The sequence below is a fragment of the Pseudopodoces humilis genome, chromosome 25, assembly GCF_049639895.1.
Source record: "Pseudopodoces humilis isolate 2021_Gansu_Grassland_sample_001 chromosome 25, ASM4963989v1, whole genome shotgun sequence".
Classification (NCBI taxonomy): domain Eukaryota; kingdom Metazoa; phylum Chordata; class Aves; order Passeriformes; family Paridae; genus Pseudopodoces; species Pseudopodoces humilis.
In genome coordinates, this window is record NC_142224.1 from 1,738,192 (window position 1) to 1,759,254 (window position 21,063).

The window sequence follows — 21,063 nt, forward strand, 5'->3', positions numbered from 1 at the left end:
GATGGGGGTGCGCACCGGGCGGGCGGAAGTGACGCGGCACCCGGGGCCGGGACTTCCGGCAGCGGTAGGGGGGGGGGGCATAGGGGGGCGGGGCGGTGGCGGAGGGGGCGGGACCCCGAGGGAAGGGGCGTGGCCACAGGGGGCGCGGCCATTGCAAGAGAGGGGTGTGACTGACGGGGAGGGGGCGTGGCTCTGCACAGGGGGCGTGGCCAGAGGCGGGGCACGGGGCGGGGAGTAGTGAGCGGCATAAAATGGGCGGGCCCTGGTTTGTGCTGTGGGCGTGGTCTGATGATGGGCGTGGCTCTCTCCCTCAGCGCCCCCGATGTGGGCGTGGCCCATGGGCAGGGTCCCCTCAGACCTCTTGGGGTCTCAGACCCTTCAACCCCTCCCTCCCATCGCCCGGGATTTGCCTTGGCCTCAGGACTCCAAATGTGCGGCCGAACATCCCAAACGGGAGATTTAGCCCAGCCTTGGGGCAGAGCATTCCCATCGTGCTGGAACTGAGCTCGCTCCTCCGGGCCGAGCGCATCCCCCCGGGCTGGGCACCCCCATCCCTGTTGTGGAGCACCCCTGAAGTCTGGGGTTCCAGAACTCCCGAACTGAGCATCCTGCAAGGATTGAAGCTGAGTCCGGGTGGTCGGGGACCTCTCCTTTCCCACCGCTTGCTGCCCCCGGCCCTGGTGCCTCCCAAACCCCGGGACCCCAATTAGCGGTGACCGTGATTGATGAGCCAGGGCGCAGCTCGCGGGGGGTGGGGGGACACCCCAGCTGCGCCCCAACTCTTCGTTAAGCCAAGACTAACGAGCATCGGGGAGATTCCACCTCTCCAGACCCCCTCAAAAGCCCCCCCATTCAAGGGGGGTGGTTAGAGAGGTCCTGTGGGACCCCCGCCCGGGTTGGTTAATTAAACGCTTTAATTAGGGCTGTGTTGGTTAAACAAATGCGGGGGGGAGAGGATGGAAGGGGACATCCCCCCTGCCTCTGCCTGTCCCTGCCCGCAGCACGGTGCGAAGCGATCAGGAGTGTAATTATACCCCTCTAATTAGCGGGATTAGGGGCTCGCGGCGAGGCTGCGGATGTGGGGGGGAGCGTTAACCCCACACCCCATCCCCCACCCCGATCGGGCTTTTTGTCATTGCTGTCCCCAGGGAGTGTCCACGAGAGACGTCCCCAACGCTAACATGTCCTCAAAGGGATATCCCAAAGGGATGTCCCTGCTGCCACCACATCCCCAAGGGTGTCATGAGCCAGCGAGCTCTCAAAGGGATACCCCAATGGCATCCAAAGGGATGCATCTGCCCCTGGCATGTCCTCAAAGGAATGTCGCTGGTGCCACCACATCCTCAAGGAGTTGTCCCTGCTGCCGGCACATCCACCCACTGTCACCACTGTGACATGCCCCCAAAGGGACACACAGCTGGTGTGCTCCCACTGCCAGCATGACCCCAATGTCAGACCCACATCGTGTCCCCAAAACATGTGTCTGCCACCACCGTGTCCCAAAACGGAAGTTCCCAGTGCCGGTGTGACCGCAAGGGGGTGTCCCTGCTGCCACCATGTCCCCAGAGGTATGCACCCACTTCCCTGGGGTGTTCCCACTAATCTGTCCCCACTGCCACTCTTGAGGCATGTCCCCAAGGGGATATCTCCACAGCCAGCCTTGCTGAGTGTCCCCAGAGGGCTGCACCCACCGCCAGCCACCCCATGTGTCCCCAAAGCAGGGTTTCCAGAGTCCCTGTGTCCCCACTGCTGGCGCGTCCTCAGATTGCCATACCAGCTGCCAGTGTCCCCGCAGCTGCAGACCCCCGAGCCCCCCGGAGCTGGCCAGACCACAATTAGAGGCCCGGGAAGGGAGGGAGGGGGTGGGCCGGATGCAAATGAGGGTGGCGGTTAATTAGGGCCTGAACACTCATTACGGCCGAGAGCAGCTGATTGCGATGCAGCTCCGAGTCCCGGCAGCGCCATTTGACCGCGCGGTAATGACATGGGGGTGGGGGGCGATGGTTGAGCGGGGGGACATGGCTCACCCCCAGCACCTCCGCAATCATTCCTGGAAGGAGCAGGGCCCGTGCTCAGCCCTGCCCTGAGCCGGGACTGTGATCAGCCACGGCTCAGCCCTGCCCTGAGCCGGGACTGTGATCAGCCACGGCTCAGCCCTGCCCTGAGCCGGGACTGTGATCAGCCACGGCTCAGCCCTGCCCTGAGCTGTGGCAGTTCTCAGCCAGCATCGCCCCATGCCATGGGGTCTGGATGTTCTCAGCTGGGCTCACCTGTGAAATGGGCTGTGGGTGCCCTCAGCCAGGATCACCGACGCAACGAGTTGTGACCATTCTCAAATGAGACTTCACCCGTGCAACGACTCGTGCCTGTTCTCAGACAAGGCTTGTCCGTGCAGCAAATTGTGTGTTCTCAGCCCAGACTCACCTGTGCAAGGATTTTTGGGTGTTCTCAGCCAGGGGTCATCTGCGAAATCAACTGTGGCCGTTCTCAGTCAGGGCTCACCCATGCAATGAGTTGTGGCCGTTCTCAGCTTCTGGGGATGTGCGGACAGCGGGACAAGCAGCCTGGGGAAGCAGTGGGGAAACACTTCCTCGGTCCCCACACTCCCTCGTTCCAGTCAGCCTTCCGATTCAATGGGGATAATTGAAAGTCCGCCAAAAAGCCGAGCGGACAAGTTATTAGACCCAGAGCAGTGTGTTCTGCAATTTACTGACCTGCTTGTAATTAACCTCCTGCCGCCAAAATACGCTGCTGAAAAGAATCATAAACTTATTAGTGGCGACGGTGGCTAATTAAAGCGAAAGCTGTAATTATCCTGAGATGTGGCCGCAGGCAGGAAACTGATGAAAGGAGAGAAAAGACGCTCGATGCAATGTTTGGAAGGACGCGGGGATGCCGAGCGAGGCAGCGCCCTGCTGCCGCTCGCCGGTGCCCATCAGCATCCTGAGCGCCTGCATCCCGATCCAGCTGCCCTGCCCGCTGCACAAAGGGGACCCAGGCGGGCTAATTCGGCGCGGGGGCAACCGGCACGCCCCCCTCTTTGTCTCCCTTTCACAGCCAATATCCCGACCCCAGATGGGTTAATACATAATGCAGACAAGCAAGTAATTGCTTGCCTTTGTGAGGCCGTCAGCGCTGGGTCCCCGGCCCTCTGATCCCCCATTAGCGGCCATGCAAACAAGCCTTCCACCCAATTAAGCCCAGCTTTGATAAAGCCTTTCCCAATGATGTGGCGGTCCCAAACTAGCGATTCGCACATGAGCCACTACCTGTTAAACCCGGCGTCGGCTTCCTTCGGGGACGAGCATCCCTCGCCTCTCACCATGACCCAGCTGCCGAGTTCTGCCCGGCTTTCCCTGGCCCTGAAGGGAAGCTCGGCTGATAAATGATCTCGACAAACTCTATATTAAAGAGGTGGAAATGGGATGTTAATATACCCCAAGCCGCTCGTCTCGAGAACACATGGGCTCCGGCTTTCCAGAGATGCTGGTAATGAGGCGGGCTGGGATGCCCGCGAGGAGATCTCGACCCACCAGCCTCCTGCGCCTGCCAGGTGTGGAGGACAGACAGACTGACAGCCGTCCTCTGAGGCATCCCCACACCGTTCCACAGAGGCTCCATGGGTCATCCCCTAAAGCATCTCAATCTGCTCACTGAAAGCATCCCAGCAACATCCCCTAAAGCATGCCAGTGCACTTTCCTGGAATATTCCAGCTTTATCCTTTAGCACACCCTGGCATCATCCCCTAAAGCACTTCAGTGCGCTCCCCTAAATCTTCTCAGAGTCATCCCCTAAAGCGTCTCACTGAGCTCTCCTAAAGCATCCCAACATCATCCACTAAAAAATTCTGGCACCACCCCCTAAAATATCCTGGCATCAACCCCTACAGCATCCCAGTGTCATCCTCTTGATCATGCCAGTATGTTAATCTGAAACATCCTAATGTTATTCCTTCACACACCCTGGCATTGTCCCCTAAAGCCTCTGACTATCATCCCCTAAATCATTCCAGAGCACTTCCCTGAAGTTTCCCAGGATCATTCCCCTAAAGCATCCCAGCACCATCCCCTACAGCATTCCAGTAATTCCTTGCAGCATTCTGGTGTACTACTGTCTTACTTATACCCTTATGCCTTAATACATCCTGACATCACTCCGTGCATCCCAGACTCATCCCTTAAAGCATCCCAGAGACATTTTCTAAAGCATCATAGTTTGCTCCCCTACAGCATGCCAGCATCACATCCTGAAGTCCCATAAAGTCCCCTAAAATATGCCAGCATCGCTCCTTAATTCATCCCACCATCATCCCCCTAGAGCATCCCAGTCTGTTCTCTGAAAAAATCCCAGTATCATTCCTTAGGGTATGTCAGCATCATCCCCTAAAACATCCCAGTGTGCTCCCCTTAAACAGTGTTTTCCATGACTGCATCCTGACACCATCCCCCACACCATCCCAGTATCATCCCCCCCACCATCCCACTGTCATCCCCCCCACCATCCCAGCACCATTCCCCACACCATCCCAGTATCATCCCCCACACCATCCCAGCATCATCCCCCACACCATCCCAGTATCATCCCCCACACCATCCCAGCACCATTCCCCACACCATCCCTGTATCATCCCCCACACCATCCCAGCATTGTTCCCCACACCATCCCAGCATTGTTCCCCCCACCATCCCAGTGTCATCACCCACAGCATCCCAGTGTCATCCCCCACACCATCCCAGTGTCATCCCCCACACCATCCCAGCACCATTCCCCACACCATCCCAGTATCATCCCCCACACCATCCCAGCACTGTTCCCCCCACCATCCCAGTGTCATCACCCACACCATCCCAGTATCATCCCCCACACCATCCCAGTATCATCCCCCACACCATCCCAGTGTCATCCCCCACACCATCCCAGTATCATCCCCCACACCATCCCAGCATTGTTCCCCACACCATCCCAGCATCATCCCCCACACCATCCCAGTATCATCCCCCACACCATCCCAGTATCATCCCCCACACCATCCCAGTATCATCCCCCACACCATCCCAGCACTGTTCCCCCCACCATCCCAGTGTCATCACCCACACCATCCCAGTGTCATTCCCCACACCATCCCAGCATCTTTCCCCACACCATCCCAGTGTCATCCCCTATACCATCACAGTATGCTCTCCAAAATGCTCCAGCTCCATGCCCTACAACATCCTAGTGTTATTTGTTAAAGTACCCGAGCATCATCCTCCTAATCATCACAGCACCATCCTCTAAAGCATCCCAGAGTCGTTCCCATATGGTCCCCTAAAACATCTCAGCATTTTTCCTTAAAACATCACACTGTTATCCCTCAAACAATCCCAGTGTTGTCACTCCCTGAGGTATCCATCATCTCCCAGTGTCCTACTTTCATCCTCTAGAACATCCACTACTCTCTCCTAAAACATCCCAGCATCATTCCTTAAAGCATCTCAGCACTGTCCTCTCAAGCATGCCACCATCATCCCCTGCAGTATCCCCTACAGATCCTGACAGCATCCCAATGCCATCCCTTCATACATCCCAGTGTTATCACCTACACCATCGCAGCATCATCCAGCACCTACATCATCCCAGTGTCATCCCTAAAGGATTCCAGCTCCATCCCCTCCATCCCCACCACCCCCAGTCCTCAGCATTGCTTTTCCCGATCCCCCCTCAGCAGCCCCCGTGCTCCCCTTTCCCTCCTCCCCACCCCAAATGCTGCCACAACCTCTATAAATATTCAAAAAGCCGCATTTCCCGGCCAAGCGCCTGGCTTGGGGTGGGGGGCTCCCGGGGGGAATGTTAATAATGGGGCTGCCAGGGATTCCCCCCTGGCAGCGGGGAGGGGGGACCCAGCCGCTCATTTGCCCAGACAAATATCTTGTCGCTCCTCATTATGGCCAAACTTCATGCCTCAGTTTCCCAAACCCCCTCCCACCCCCCCACCCCCAGTCCCCCGATGTGGCCCAGCGAGGGCTGGGAAAAACCAGGAAGAATGAGAAAGCAGCAAAATCAAGGTAGAATAATGAGAATAACAAAGTATGGAGGAAGCCTCATCCCATCTAAAAACTTTGAGGGGGGTGATTTGGGCAAAGCCTGGGCAAACAGCCACTAATCGCCAAATCAAGCAGCAATTAAATGCCGTGGCAGTGAGAATAAATTTGCTAACAAGGAGGCGATGCCCCTGCACTTGCTGTTTGCCCAGCTGATTAACGGGGATGAATCTGAGGGGGATTATCCATCGGGATGAGGCGGCTCCTTTGTCTCCATTCCCCATCACAAGCTCTCTCAGAGGAGGTATTGGATGTGCGTGTGTCACCCCTGGGAGCCCATCTCTGCAGCCTCAGGCCTCACAGTGGGATTAATACAGAGGTGCTTTAATCCCTGAGGCTCCAAAAACCTCCAGGATTCCCATTAAAATTCTCACATTTTCCAAGAACTCCATGAAAAGAGCCCCAAACGCTTTCCAGGGATTAACACCCTTTTCCATCCTGTAGTTCTGTGTTGGAGATGTCCCATTCCTCAGGTCAGCTTTTCAGAGGGACCCAAAAGGAGAAGGCAGTGATACACAGCAGCTTTAGATATTCCAGCATTGTCATCAAATCCCATCCCAGAGAATTATTCAGGTAATAGTTGGATAAACCTGTTATTCCATGGATTTTTTTTTCCCCCTGATCCTACTGAGAAATCCCTGTGCTGCCGCACTGCCAGCAGGAGAAGCAGAAAAGCTTTGTACTCCTATCAAATTAATATTTATTTACTTTCTCTGTGCCCGGCTCCAAGGGACAGATGAATAATGCATTGCCCACCAGACACCTGGCAGATTTGGGATATGAAGAGCCCAGAGGATGCTGCTGAGGCTGAGTCCAGATGTGTGCCTGTCTGCAGCCCCAGCACAGCTCTGTCAGCTCTGTCACAGCCCTGGGCAAGCGCTCCAGATGTGCAAACTCTCCAGAAGTATGCTCACCTTGTGCCTCCAGTTGTGCACAAATGGAAACCACCTGGCTCTCCAGATGTGCTTGAGCATCCCTGTGCCTTCAGCTGTGTGCCCAGCTGTGACACCAGGGACTTCTCCAGCTGTTGGTCTGAATGCAGCTGCATCCCCCAGACCACTCCACCCTCCCAGATGTGAACATTCTGGAGATCCTTGGTGCTCCAGATGTACGTGGAAAAGCCTCCCCCCTCCCCAGCTGTGCCCCAGGAGTCCTCCAGATGCGAATGCCCTTGGGCACCCAGATGTGCAAACACGTGTGGGCCCATTTCACCCGCTGCTGTGCATGCAGATGTGAGGACCCTTCTCCCTCCCAATATCCCAGATGTGCATACCCAAATGCAAGTCCCCCCACTCCTTCCCTCTGCCCCTTCTCCTCCCCACCTCCTCTTTCTCCCTGAGCCCCCTCCAGGTTCCCCACACTCCCGAATTCCCCCTTTTCCCCACTTTTTCCCTATTCCAAGTGCCACCATAACAAAATCCCATAACGAGCCCCCTCAGCAGTCCCCCATAATGAACCTCCCTAACGAATTCCCCCAACCCCCCCACGCCGGGTGCTCGCTGGAGGAGGCTCATTGCTTTCCACATCAGCCCCAACACAATAATTAAGTGGCCAATTGCTACTTACGGATTCAATGGCACCATGTGCTGATTCCTTCGTGTTTCCCCCCGCCCCCGACCCAGTAAAATCGAGGCCACTGGTGATCCCAGCACCCCCAAAGTGCCCCTATCCCTACCAGCACACCCCAGTATTGGGGTGATGCCGCCTTTCAGGGTTCACTGAGGAGGGGTCCCGAGGGTGGCACAGCCCCATGTGGTGTCACATAATTTGGGGTGAAGCCAGGGAGCTGCTGAGTCTCTTCCTTCTCCTCCCTCCAGCTCTAGGACCACCCTTTTCCTCTGCCCCCTCCAAAAGTCATCCCAGCTCCACTCCACCATGAAGCCCCCTCCCCATACCGGACACCCCCGCCTTCGTCCCCATCCAGCTTCTCAGGGACGGAGCACAGGGACACCCCCATCACCCCGCCCCACACCGCCCTGGCCCGTCCCCCACCCGGGGGCGGTGCTGCAGCCTGAGCCGAGCCGAGCCGAGCTCAGCTGAGCCGGGCTGAGTCGGGCTCTGCTGAGCCGCGCTGGACTGAGCCGAGTCGAGCCGGGCTGAGCCGGACTGGGCTGAACCGGGCCGGACTGGGCTGAACCGAGCCAGACTGGCAGAACTGAGCCGAGCCCAGCAGAGCAGAGCCGAGCTGAGCTGAGCCGGACGGGGCTGAGTCGCACTGGGCTGAGCCACATCAGGCTGAGCCGATCGGGCTGAGCCGGACCGGGCTGAGCTGAGCCAGGCTTTGCCGTGCCGGGCAGTGTCGTGCAGAGCCGAGCCGAGCCAAGCGCATCTCAGCCGAGCCGGAGCAGGATGCTGCGGTACCTGCTGAAGACGCTGCTGCAGATGAACCTGTTCGCCGACTCGCTGGGAGCCGAAGGCTCCAACTCCTCCTCGCTGCTGCTCGGCATCAACCGCTCCATCGCCGCGCTCCACCTGCCCGATCTCGCCCCCGGTAACGGTACGTGGTTCCCGGTCTTTCTGTCCCCCTGTCCCGCCGTTCCTGCTCCTGGTCCAGCCGGGATGCTGGAATTAGCCCGCAGACCCCAGCCCCAGCTGGGACGCCAACAGCACCGACACTGGATACCCAGCCTGTCCCCTTGTCCCCAAACCGGGACCTGCCCCGTGTCCCAGCTCCCGAACTGACCCAATGTCCCCACACCCGTGTCCCCGTTCCGGGACCAGCTCCCTGTCCCCAGACTAACTCCCGGGAGTGATGTGGTGTCCTTAGATCGTCCCCACGACCCCAAACTGAGACCAGCCCGCTCTCAGTCTGGACCGTCCCGGTGTTCCCAAATCAGTCTTGTGTTCCCAAATCCTGAACTGCAAGCAGCTCCCTGTTCCCAAACTGTCCCGTGTTCCTACATCAACTGCCAGACCACGAGCTGGGACAGACACAGCATCCCCAAATTATCCCCATGTCCCCAGACCAGTCCCCAGACCCCAAAGCAGGGGCAGCCCAATGTCCTCAAACAGCCTTCATGTCCCCACATCCATCCCCTGTCTCCAAACCTGGACCAGCCCTGTGTCCCAAAGCTGTCCCTGTGTGTCCAAACCAACTCCCAGACACAACTAGGAGAGACTCTATGTCTCCAAACCTGTGTCCCCAAGCCAGTCCTCTGGAGCTGGAACTGATTCCGTGTTCCCAAACATTCCTAAACCATCCCAGTGTCCTCCAAACAGCTCCAAGCGCCCTTATCCTCCCCATGGCCCCTAACTGGGACAGAGTGGGGGTGAAGGAGGGGTGAGGGAGAGGGTGTCTGCTGAATTTTGACCTCATTTTGAGCTTCTCCTCTCTTTTTCATTCTGTCCCCCCTCCAGCTGGCCCTGGGTGGCTGGTGAGGGGGCGGGGGCGTTCCCAAAGCTCATGGGACCCCCTGCCCCTGTGTAGCCAGCCAGGCACAGGAAGGGGCCTGCCCTGACCCCCTGCTTGTCCCAATTAGTCACCGGGCCAGCTGCGGCCCCCTCAGTCCCTGCTGTGCCCCCCGGGGGTACCCAGTACCCTGCAGCATCGCTTCTGTCCCCATGGCAGCCACATCCCATCCCCATGGCAACCCCTTGGGCACCCCAAATTGCAGCCCCCTTATGCCCAAATCCTGCCCCAGGGTGTGGGGAACAGGGGGAGGGCATGTGTGAATGAGAGATGCACGTGTGTGGTGTGTGTGTGTGTATGTGCATGTGTGTGTGCATTTATGGGCAGTGTGCATGTGTGCATGTGCATATCTGTACATTGTGCAGGTGTTTGCACATCTGTATTGTCTGCATGTGTGTGTGTGTAAGGACACTCCCCACCTGAATGCATGCACCTGTGCAGGTGTGTGTGTGCATGCACACCCTGTGTGAACTCACACACACCTGAATGCATCTGTGCATCTCAGGGCATGCACCCCCCTGCCTGAATGCACACATGTGCATGTGTGTGTGTGTAAAAGTGCAAGCACACCTGTGTGGCTGCATGTGTGTGTGTGTGTGTGTGTGCACCCCTGCATGACTGCCCACACTTGTACATGCACCTACGTGTGCGATGCACGTGTGCACATACACACTGGCACTCATAATGCACTTGTGCATGCATGCATGTGCGTGTAATGCACATGCACTGGGGCTTTTTAAAGCTTAAAACTGTGCATTTTCTGCTGCCCAGAATGACCAGCTCTGCTACAGAAAGTCAGTGCTTGCAGCTGATGGAAAAATCCATGTTTGGGGAGAATTTAACCCCAACCCCATTTCCTCAGGGATGCCCAGGTGGAAACTGGGTGGAAAAGGTCTTTACTGGGAGCTAAACTGCTTTGTCCCACTGGCCTTGCCTGACACCCTCCTGATCCCATCTTAAGCTGTGCCAAGGGAAATTTAGGTTGGATGTTAGCAAAAAGTTTTTTACTGAAAGAGTGATAAAGTACTGGAATGTTCTGCCTGGGGAGGTGGTGGAATCACCATCCCTGGATGTGTTTAAATAAAGATTGGATGTGGCAGTCAGTGCCATGGTTTAGTTGAGGTGGTGTCAGGGCATGGGTTGGACTCGATGACCTTAAAGGTGTCTTCCAGCCTGGTGATTCTGTGATTCTGTGATTCTGTGACTCTGTGGTTCTGTGGCTCTGATTCTGTGATCCTGTGACTCTGTGATTCTGTGTCTCTGTGGTTCTGTGGTTCTGTGATTCTGTGGTTCTGTGGCTCTGTGATTCCGTGGTTCTGTGGTTCTGTGAATCTGTGATCCTGTGATTCCGTGGTTCTGTGATTCTGTGGTTCTGTGGCTCTGTGGTTCTGTGATCCTGTGGTTCTGTGAATCTGTGATCCTGTGGTTTTGTGGCTCTGTGATTCTGTGGTTCTGTGGTTCTGTGAATCTGTGATCCTGTGGTTTTGTGGCTCTGTGATTCCGTGGTTCTGTGGTTCTGTGGCTCTGTGGCTCTGTAGTTCTGTGATCCTGTGGTTCTGTGAATCTGTGATCCTGTGGTTTTGTGGCTCTGTGATTCCGTGGTTCTGTGGTTCTGTGGCTCTGTGGCTCTGTAGTTCTGTGATCCTGTGGTGCTGCTCCCTCCCCAGGGCACCCACCCTGGCATACACTGGGCTGGGACCTGGCCACACTTCATCTCTCACCTCCTGCCTTCCAAGCAAAGCAGGTGTGGGACCAGGAAAGCACGGCACAATCCAAGGATGCTCAGCCCCCAATCCCCATCCCTGCTGATTTTCCTTCAGGATCCCACGGCCAGCTGGAGGACACGGCTCCCCGCATCGTGGAGCACCCCACGGACGTCCTGGTCTCCAAGGGGGAACCGGCCACGCTGAGCTGCAAGGCCGAGGGGCGCCCGGCCCCGGAGGTGGAGTGGTACAAGGACGGGGAGCGGGTGGAGACGGACCGGGAGGATCCCCGCTCGCACCGCACCCTCCTCCCGGGAGGATCCCTCTTCTTCCTCCGGATCCTGCACGGGAGGAGGGGAAAGCCCGACGAGGGGGTTTATGTCTGCGTGGCCAGGAATTACCTGGGCGAGGCCACCAGCCGGAATGCTTCCCTGGAGGTGGCTGGTGAGTCCTGAGAGGGCTGGGAGGATTTGAGGGGGTGGAAATTTGGGGTTCTGGTATCATCCCTGAGCCCAGCCTTCTCCAGTGGCTGTGGGACAAGAGGGTTTCACATTCCCAAGCCTCTGCTGCCAAGGGAAGAGAAGGAAATAAATGAAAATAAGGGGAAAATAGAAATAAGTAAAGTGAAAAGAAATGAAAATAAATTCAAAAAAGTGAGAAATCTTGAAAATTAACGAAACTAAGTGGAAACAAATTAAAAAAGAAAACAAGTGAAAATAAGTTCAAAGAAGTGAGAAATATTGAAAAAGAATGAAACTAAGTGGAAACAAATTAAAAAAGGAAACAAGTGAAAATAAATGAAAATAAAAGTGAGGAAGTAAGTGAAAATGAATGTAAATAGCAGAAAAGAAATTAAAACACAGAAAAAAAGATTAAATAAAGTGAAAATAACGGAAAGTAAGTGAAAATCAATGAAAAAATAAAGTGCAAATTAGTGAAGAGAAATTATGAAAAAACTGAAAATAATTGGACATAAATGAAAAGAATTGAAAATTACTGAAATGAGAGAAAATGGATGTAAATAACAGAAAATAAATTAAGAAATGGAAAAAAAGATAAATTAAATAACAAAAGTGAAAATAACTGAAAGTAAGTGAAAATCAATGAAAAAATAAAGTAAGTGCAAATTAGTGAAGAGAAATTATGAAAAAACTGAAAATAATTGGATATAAAAGAAGTGAAAATTACTGAAAACGAGTGAAAACAAGTGAAAACACGGTAAAAGAAATGAAAAGAAGTGAATTGGAAACATGAAAATAAATGAGAACAAATGAAATCTAGTCAAATCAACTCAAATCAATGAAGATCAATTCAGATCTGTTAAAGCAAATCCAGAGGCTGCTCCAGGTGCTGTGCCCAGCCCGGGGGTGCGGGGTTGGGGAGCTGAGGCCGCGGTGTCCCCGCAGTGCTGCGGGACGATTTTCGGCAGCCCCCGGGGGACGTGGTGGTGGCCGCGGGAGAACCGGCCGTGCTGGAGTGTGTCCCACCCCGCGGGCACCCCGAGCCCAGCGTCTCGTGGAAGAAAAACGGAGTCCGGGTCAGCGACAAGGATGAGCGCCTGACGGTGAGGGGTGGGGGCTCAGAACTGGATGCACAGGAGATGGGGAATGCTGTAGGGGTACGGGATGCGATGGGGATGGGGGTGTGACGTGGATGTGGGCGCAGCGAGGATGAGGGATTCAGTGAGGATCTGGAATGTGATGGGGATGTGGGATGCAGGAGTTGTGCGATGTGATGGATACGGGATGAGATGGGGATGTAGGATGGGATAGGGATATGGGATGCATCAGAGATTTGGGATGCAATGGAAAGATGGGATGTGATGACAGTGTGGGTGCAATGGGGATGTGAGATGCAATGAGGATACAGGGTGTGATGGGGATGCAGAATGCAGTCAGGGTGAGAGATGCAATGAGGATTTGGGATGCAGTGGGATATGAGATGCAGTGGAGATGGAGGGTGCAGTGGTGATGCAGAATATGAGGGGGGTGGGAGATGTGATGTGTGCATGTATGCAATGAGGATGTGGGATGTCATGGAGCTACAGGATGCAATGCGGGGTAGGATGCAGTGGGGATATGGGATGTGGTGAGGATGCAGGATACAGTGTGAATGTGGGATACAGTTTGGATGTGGAATGTGATGGGGATGTGGGATGAGCTCTGCCTCCTGCAGATCCGTGGTGGGAAGCTGATGGTGGCCAGCACTCACAAGAGCGATGCTGGCGTCTATGTCTGCGTGGCCACCAACGTGGTGGGGGAGAGGGACAGCGAGCCGGCCGAGCTGGTCGTCTTTGGTGCGTGGAGATTTAATTTTTGGGGTGTGACACCCAATTTCTGGGGAGGTGGGTGCTATCCTGGTGAGACTGATGGCCACCCTGCAGAGCGCCCAGCATTTGGCAAGAGGCCCCAGAACCAGGTGGTGCTGGTGGAGGGGACGGCGGAGTTTGCCTGCGAGGCGGTGGGGGATCCGCAGCCGACGGCACGCTGGCGCAAGGAGGAGGGTGAAATGCCACTGGGAAGGTGAGTAGGGGTGAAGGGGGTGGCTCAGGGATGCCAAGGCCAGCCAGGGTTCTGTGGTGCAGCTGGGAGGCATCAGTGTGTGCCAGCCTGGTGTGCTTGGAGCACCTGACATCCTCATGACATCAAATAATTGCATCCCATAACCCTGGAGCTTCCTTCATCCTCAGCACATCCTGCATCCCTATTGCATTCCACATTCCCATTGTGTCACAACTCCATCACATTCCACATCCCCCTTTGCATCTCTAATCCTCATTGCATCCTGCATCTTCTTTGCATCCCACATTCTTATCGCATCCCAAATCCCAATCACATTCCACATCTCCCTCACATTTCACATCCCCATAGCATCTCCCATTTTCCTGCATCCCAGATTTCCACTGTACCCATCACATCCCACATTCCCGTCACATCCTGCATCCTCACTACATCCCAACCCCATGGCACCTCACACCTCTCTGGTGCCCCAGCACACTGCTGGTGCCAGAGCCTCGTGGGGTCCCCCCCAGGTGGGAGGTGCTGCCAGACAACACCCTGCGGATCAGCCGGCTGCAGGTGGAGGATGAGGGCACCTACACCTGCGTGGCTGATAACAGCGTGGGCAGGTCGGAGGCATCGGGCACCCTCACTGTGCATGGTAAGGGGGACCCTGGGGAGCCCCCTTGGGTGCTGGTGGGGTGCCCAGACAAGCCTTTGTCTCTCCCCACACTGTTGCAGTGCCCCCTCAGCTTGTCATCGGACCCCATGACCAAGCTGTCACCCCTGGCCAGAGCGTGACTTTCCAGTGCCAGAGCAAGGGCAACCCACCACCCGCTGTCTTTTGGCAGAAGGAGGGGAGCCAGGTCTGTCTCCTTCCATCATCCTTGATCCCAGGCCCAATCATAGCCCCATCCTCATTCCAATCCCATTACCATTTCCATTCCATCTTGTCCTCATTATCATCATAATCCCCATCCCAATTCCCACCCCATCCCCATCCCCATCCCCATCCCCATCCCCATCCCCATCCCCATCCCCATCCCCATCCCCATCCCCATCCCCATCCCCATCTCATCTCCATCCCAATCTCATCCCATCTCAACCTCACACCAGTACCAATTCTCCTCCCTACCTGTCCTCATCACCATCCCACCAGAGTCCCTATTACATCCCTGTCCCCATTCCTTTCCCATCACAGTCCCCATCAGATTTCATCCCATCCCATCCCCATCCTCATCCCTGTCCCCAGTCTCATTCTCACTCCCACCCCTAACCCTCATCTCAGCCCCTGCTTCTCAATCTCCCCTTCCCTCATCCCCTCACTAATCCCACTCCCTCTCAGACCCTGCTGTTCCCGGGCCAGCCCCCAATCCCTTTGGGCCGTGTTTGGGTGAGCTCCAGTGGTGCTTTGACCATTGTCAACGTCCAGCCCAGTGATGGTGGCCACTACCTGTGCCAGGCTATCAGTGTGGCCGGCAGTATCCTGGCCAGGGCAGGCCTGGAGGTGACAGGGGGTAAGTCCAGGGCCAGTGGAGAGCTGATACATTCAGTGCATGAGTAACACCCACCCCACCACGAGAATTTCCCACTTTTCTCCCTGTAGCACCCACTGAACTCCACCCACGGGTGATCAGCCTGCTTCCCGCTAACCAGACAGTGCTGCCAGTGGGGGCCACAGTGCGGCTGCCGTGCGGAGAGGGGGCCCATGGCCCCCCGGGCAGCGTGGGGTGGCTGAAGGATGGCAGTGCCCTGGTAGGTGCCCAGCCCCGTGCCAGCCTGCTGGAGAACGGCACCCTGCAGATCACCGGCCTCCGGGTGAGCCGGCCCCGGCAGGGGCACCCGTGGGATACCGCAGGGAGGGAGGGGGCGGTGGCTGCGAGGGGTGGAGCAAAGGGAGATGGATGCTCACGGTGGTGGTACAAGCAGTGCTGGGGCTCAGGGTGGTGGGTACAAAGCGTGGGGGGTGCTCAGGGCGGGGGGTGCTGAGGTGATGGGTGCTCAGGGTGATGGGGCAGGAGCTCTTCTTCACCCCTGCAGGTGAAAGACTCTGGGCTCTACGAGTGTGTGGCCACTAGCCCAGCGGGCGAGACACGCTGGGGCATCTCCTTGGAGGTACAAGGTGGGTCATGGAGATGCCACTGCAGCGGGAACACCATGGCACTGGGAACAAAGCCACCCCAGACCTCCATGCATCTCCCTGCAGGTGATGAATCCGACCTCTCCCTGCCTTCCCCTGCACCCGGTCTCCTCCCTGGGCCACCCTCCACCCCTGTGGTCACCAACGTTACCAAAAGCAGTGTCACCCTGAGCTGGAAAGGGAGCAAGGACAGTGGTGCCACCGATGTCACCTCTTACATAGTGGAGGCTTTCAGGTATCACACAAGCCTCTTCTCTGGCTGCAGGGATGATGTGGTGGCCTGATACCACCCTGTCACGAGTCACCCCTGTCCCCTGGCAGCCAGGCAGCGGGTGGCCCGTGGCAGACAGTGGCAGCCGATGTGGAGGGTGAGACCCACACAGTGACCAGCCTTGTCCCTGACACTGTCTACCTGTTCTTGGTGCGGGCGGTCAATGCCTACGGGCTCAGTGACCCCAGCGGCATCTCAGAGCCTGTGCGCACCCAAGGTGAGACCCAGCAGTGACATCAGTGGAGGTGTCCACAAACCCCCCACCCTTGGGTCCATCTCCACTTGGGGACACCAATGGAGGTGCCTGTGCACCCAAAATCTTTGGGTCCATCCTTGTCCCGTGATGCCAATGGAATTTCCCATGGACCTGCCATGGGTATGTGCTGTCACCATGGCTCCTTCACTTGGTGACACCAGTGGAGATATGCATGGACCCTCCACCCTCTCATGTTTCCAGCAGATGCCAATCCCGTGCAGCAAGGGCTGGATCCCGAGCAGGTGCAGCAGGAGCTGGCACAAGTGGCTGTGCACCTGAAGGAACCTGTGGTGCTGCCACTGGGCACCGTCCACCTCTCCTGGACTGTGAGTGCTGAGCCTCCCTACTGGTACAGGGCTCTCGGTGTTGATCATCCCCCCATCCCACCCTTCCCTCGGGTCCTCAGGTGGAGCACCAGGCACCATTCCTTCAGGGCTACCGGGTGCTGTACCGGCAGCGCGGCGGGCGCTGGGAGGAGGCACGGATGGTGTGGGCACCAGGGGAGCGGGGGGCCCTGCTCACCGAGCTGCTCCGGGGCCAGGACTACGAGGTTAAGGTTCGACCCTATTTTCAACACCTCCATGGTCCTGACAGCGCTGTGCGAGCTTTGCACACCCCCGAAGCGGGTGAGTGTAGGGATGGAGTTGATAGTGTGGGTCCCTGGGGACAGCCTGGCAGTGATACCCCATGTGTCCTCCACCGGCAGCCCCCAGCGCCCCGCCACGAGCTGTCAGTGTGGCTGGGAATGGTACCAGTGTCCGCATCTCGTGGCAGCCACCCCCTCTGGCAGAGCAGAATGGTGTCATCCGTGATTACCGGGTAAGTGTGGACAGCAGCAGGGACGTGGCAGGTCCACTCTGTCCACTCATGACACCATGTCATGGCGTCCTTATGGGTGTTCCCCATCTTTTCCTCCTGGTCCTCACCAGATTTGGTGCTTGGGCAATGAGAGCCGCTTCCACATCAACCAGAGCGTGGAGGGGACGGTGCTGGCGACAGTGCTGCAGGGACTCGTCCCTGGCGTCCCTTACCGTGCTGAAGTTGCCGCTGCCACCAGTGCTGGTGTGGGTGTCCGCAGTGCCCCTGTCCCCATCCACCTCGGTGAGTTCCTCATTGTCACAACTTCCTCCCATGGGTGGGGCAGGGTGGGGTCACCCACTGCAGTGCTGGGGATGGCTCCTTGGCACCCCGCCGGTGTGTCCCTCTTTCCCGTGTCACTTGCAGCCCCCTTGGTGGAGCGAGATGCGAGGCCTGCGGGCGGGAGCAGCTTGGCTGAGCATTTAGCAGAGGTAGCCAGGCAGCCAGCCTTCATTGCCGGCGTTGGTGGTGCTTGCTGGGTCATTCTCGCTGCCTTTGCTGCTTGGCTCTACAGCCGCCGCCGGAGGAAGAAGGAGCTCAGCCACTTCACCGGTACAGGGGGGCGCTACCCCTGGGACCCCTCACCCCTCACCCCTCGCCCATAAGCCACCCACTGTCCTTCTCTTTACAGCATCCTTTGCCTACACACCCACCGGTAAGCCCCTAAGTGCTGCGGGGTCCCAGTACGGCCTCTCGCTGCCCTCACCCCCATCTCTTTCCACAGTTGCCTTCCCGGCTCCAGTGCGCAGCAACCCCAGGTAACCCCCCCGGCATCCCCTGCCCTCCCCAGGAGCCCCAGGGCTGCCCACCAGCATTCCTCCACCCCATCCTTTTGCAGGGCAGCTGCCACTGGTGGTTACCCGTGGCTGGTGGATGCGTGGCGTGGTGGCAGCGCAGCCGGTGCTGCCAGTTGCCTGGGGAGCACTGAGAGATACTACAATGGTGAGGGGTCAGCATGGGGCTGGGTGGCCCTGATTGAGAGGATCATGATCAGCCCTGATGATGCTGCTCACCCTCTGCAGATGCCGGCATCACTCGGTACATCGCCCAGACAGAGCAGTTCGGAGCGGGGGCTGGCGAGGGGCCGGTTTACAGCACCATCGACGTTGACAGTGAGGAGCTCTGCACATTCCCCCGACCCTTCTCACAGTATGGGACCTCCTACCCTGGGGGGAGTTCTCAGCCAATGGATGCTGCAGCCTCCCAGGTGCCCCGTGGCCGGGCTGAGCACGGTAGGGTGGTCGGATGGGTGTGGGCACACATGGGTGCTCGTGGTGCGGTGCCCTCCCCACAGCCCCCCCAGCATCCCTCCTTGGCACAGGGGCCAAAGCAAAGCTGGGGCAAGCAGTGAAACCACCGGTGGTGAGCTGGACAGAGCTGCTGCCCCCACCACCCTCAGCCAGTGAGCTCAGCCAGTGTGCCCAGGAGGAGGAGAAGGAGGAGGAAGAGGAGGATGAAGAGGAAGATGCAGCTGGAGGGTGAGTATGGGGGCTTGGGGGCTGGGCATGCTGCCCCCAGCACCTACTCTGTGGTCTCCACCCTGCAGGTTGGGGATGGAGGTGTGGTACCGTGGTGAGGACGTGCCCTGTGCCACTGCTGCATCCTCACCCACCACCTCGTCCGGCTGCCGTTCCACCGCCACGCTGACACCATCGCCTCGCACCACGGAGGACATCCCTCGCCTCCGCGACTTCGATAGCTCCCTCCTGTCCTGGTAGGAGATGGGCCTTGCTTGGTATGGCCGTGCCACTGGGGTCTGGATGTCCCATTGGGGTCCAGATGTCCCATCAAGGTCCAGATGTCCCACCATGGCCTGGGCGTTCCATTGCGATTCAGCCATGTTGTCACTACCCAGCCCTGCCATGCCATCATGATCCAACTGTGTCATTAGGGTCCAGGCGTCTCATTGGGGTCCAGGTGTTCTTTTGGGGTCAAGAGGCCTCACCACGGTCCAGATGTTCCATCACAACTCAGCCATTTTGTCACTATTTGGCTGTGCCGTGCTGTCATGGTCCAGATGTGTCACTTGTGCTGTCATAGTCCAGCCATGCCACTGAGGTCCAGATATGTCATCTGAGGTCCAGATGTCCCACTGAGGTCTGGATGTCATGCCCAGTCATGCTTTCATGATCCAGTTCCACTGTTCCACCATAGTCTGGCCTTGCCACTGGACTCTGGACCAGGCTTCTGGATGTCCCACCATGGCCTGGCTGTCCCATCACAATCCAGCCACGCTATCATGATCTGGTCCTGCTGTGCCACCACGGTCTGACCTTACCATTGGGGTCTGGATGTCCTACCATGGTCCAGGCATCTCTTTATGATCCATCCATGGTGTCACCATGCACCCCTGCTCTTCAGCTGTGCTCTGGCCATGCTGTCATGACACACCCATGATTTTGTGGGCTGACTGGGGCATTGCAATACAGCTGCATGGGACAGGTGGGCCACCATCACACAGCTGTGCTGCTGTGATCCAGCTCTGCCACGATCCGCCTGTGCCATCACAATGCTGGCATGTCACTGCACTCCAGCTGTGCAGCTGCAGCCAAGCTCCATGGCTGCAATCCAGCTGTGCTATGACCCAGCTGTGCAGCTGCAATCAAGCTGCACGGTTGCAATTCAGTTGTGCCATGATCTTAGCCGTGTGGATTTAGCTGTACAGCTGCAATCTGCCAGTGTGCCTGCAATCCAGATGTGTGGTGATCCAGCTGTGCTGCTGCAATCCAGATGTGTGGCTGTAATCCAGCCGAGCAGCCCCTATCCAGCTGTGCTCCAGATGTGCCATTGCAGGCCAGCCATGCTATCACAACCTTGTCAGGCCTGTGGCCCTTCACCCTAGCTGTACCATCCAGCTCCCCTTTGCCACCCCAGGTGTGTGGCTGTGATCCAGCTGTGGCACTTCTATCCAGCTGTGATGCTTCAGCCCACCTACATCAGTGCCATCCAGCTGTGACAATAGCCCATGGCTTCTTCCGGCTCTGCACAGCTCTAGAGGACTTGTGCCGGCACTGTGGCGGCCACTGAGCCCCCATCCCACTCCCCCCACCCTGCCTTCACTCCACACCCCTCTTTGCCAGGAGACACCCCCCCGGCGTCAGCACCCCCAAACAGGCACCCAGTCCCTCGGTGACTCCGGATGCCAGCGAGGGCCACCCACCCCGAGCCCGCTGCCCTCCTGGCACAGGTGAGCCCCGAGGGGCCACTTTGGGTGCGTGGGAGCCTCAATGGCTGCTGGGGGGAGCTGACGCTGCCATCCCCGCCTCCCCAGGGAAAACCCGCGGGGTGATCTCCAAAAGTCGCCTGAAGCCCAAATGCAGCCGCTACCGCCGGGAAAAGCAGATGGGAGGTGAGTGGGAGGGCAAAAATAGGGAGTTCAGGGGGCTCAGGGGAGCTCAGTCCTCTCCACCCTCTCTGCCGCAGAGCTGCCGCCGCCGCCGCTGCCGCCGCCCGGCGAGAGCCCCGGGCCCTCTCCGGAGCTGGAGCCGAGCGGGGCTGAGCGCAGGGTCCCGCACCGCCCGCCCCGCGGCGGTAAGCCAGAGCCACCGGCTGCGCCACAAAAGGGCTGCGGGTGTCACTGCCGAGCCCCAACCTTGTCCCCTCCCCTGCAGATGAGGTCATCCCCTACAACAAACCCTCCTGCCTGCCCCGCGGGCAGGTGTCCGGCAGCTGCTCCACCACGGGCAGCGTCTCGTCCCGCGGCTCCAGCAGCTCCCGCGGCCACGGCTCGGGGCGCAGCCGGACCCCGGGGGAGCGCGGAGAAGGCACCGGCCACTGCCGCCGCCCGGGGGCCCCGTTTCCCTGCCCGCCGCAGGAAAAGCGATAAAAGGGAGGGCGAGTCGGTGAC

At 57.7% G+C, this 21,063-nt stretch overlaps 1 protein-coding gene across 1 annotated transcript; it reads left to right on the forward strand.

Moving 5' to 3' along the window:
* The first annotated feature begins 8,430 nt into the window (after positions 1 to 8,430).
* On the forward strand, positions 8,431 to 21,042 carry ROBO3 (roundabout guidance receptor 3). The gene is made up of 26 exons (XM_088066717.1): positions 8,431 to 8,578; positions 11,311 to 11,637; positions 12,600 to 12,757; positions 13,369 to 13,489; positions 13,577 to 13,715; positions 14,225 to 14,352; positions 14,433 to 14,557; positions 15,037 to 15,208; positions 15,298 to 15,509; positions 15,732 to 15,813; positions 15,898 to 16,066; positions 16,153 to 16,319; positions 16,563 to 16,684; positions 16,765 to 16,984; positions 17,065 to 17,177; positions 17,288 to 17,459; positions 17,583 to 17,768; positions 17,848 to 17,974; positions 18,055 to 18,158; positions 18,239 to 18,448; positions 18,511 to 18,679; positions 18,745 to 18,930; positions 20,297 to 20,403; positions 20,488 to 20,565; positions 20,640 to 20,747; positions 20,828 to 21,042. The coding sequence occupies exons 1-26, from the start codon at positions 8,431 to 8,433 to the stop codon at positions 21,040 to 21,042; spliced, it is 4,065 nt and encodes a 1,354-aa protein (XP_087922843.1).
* Positions 21,043 to 21,063: the final 21 nt, after the last annotated feature.

What these genes read in the sequence shown, in the direction of transcription:
- ROBO3 (XM_088066717.1), top strand. Translation starts at nt 8,431, where the DNA reads ATGCTGCGGTACCTGCTGAAGACGCTGCTGCAGATGAACCTGTTCGCC. An exon ending in CCAGTGCGCAGCAACCCCAG is followed by an intron (nt 17,975 to 18,054) that starts GTAACCCCCCCG and finishes ATCCTTTTGCAG; the next exon opens with GGCAGCTGCCACTGGTGGTT. An exon ending in CCGTGGCCGGGCTGAGCACG is followed by an intron (nt 18,449 to 18,510) that starts GTAGGGTGGTCG and finishes CCCTCCCCACAG; the next exon opens with CCCCCCCAGCATCCCTCCTT.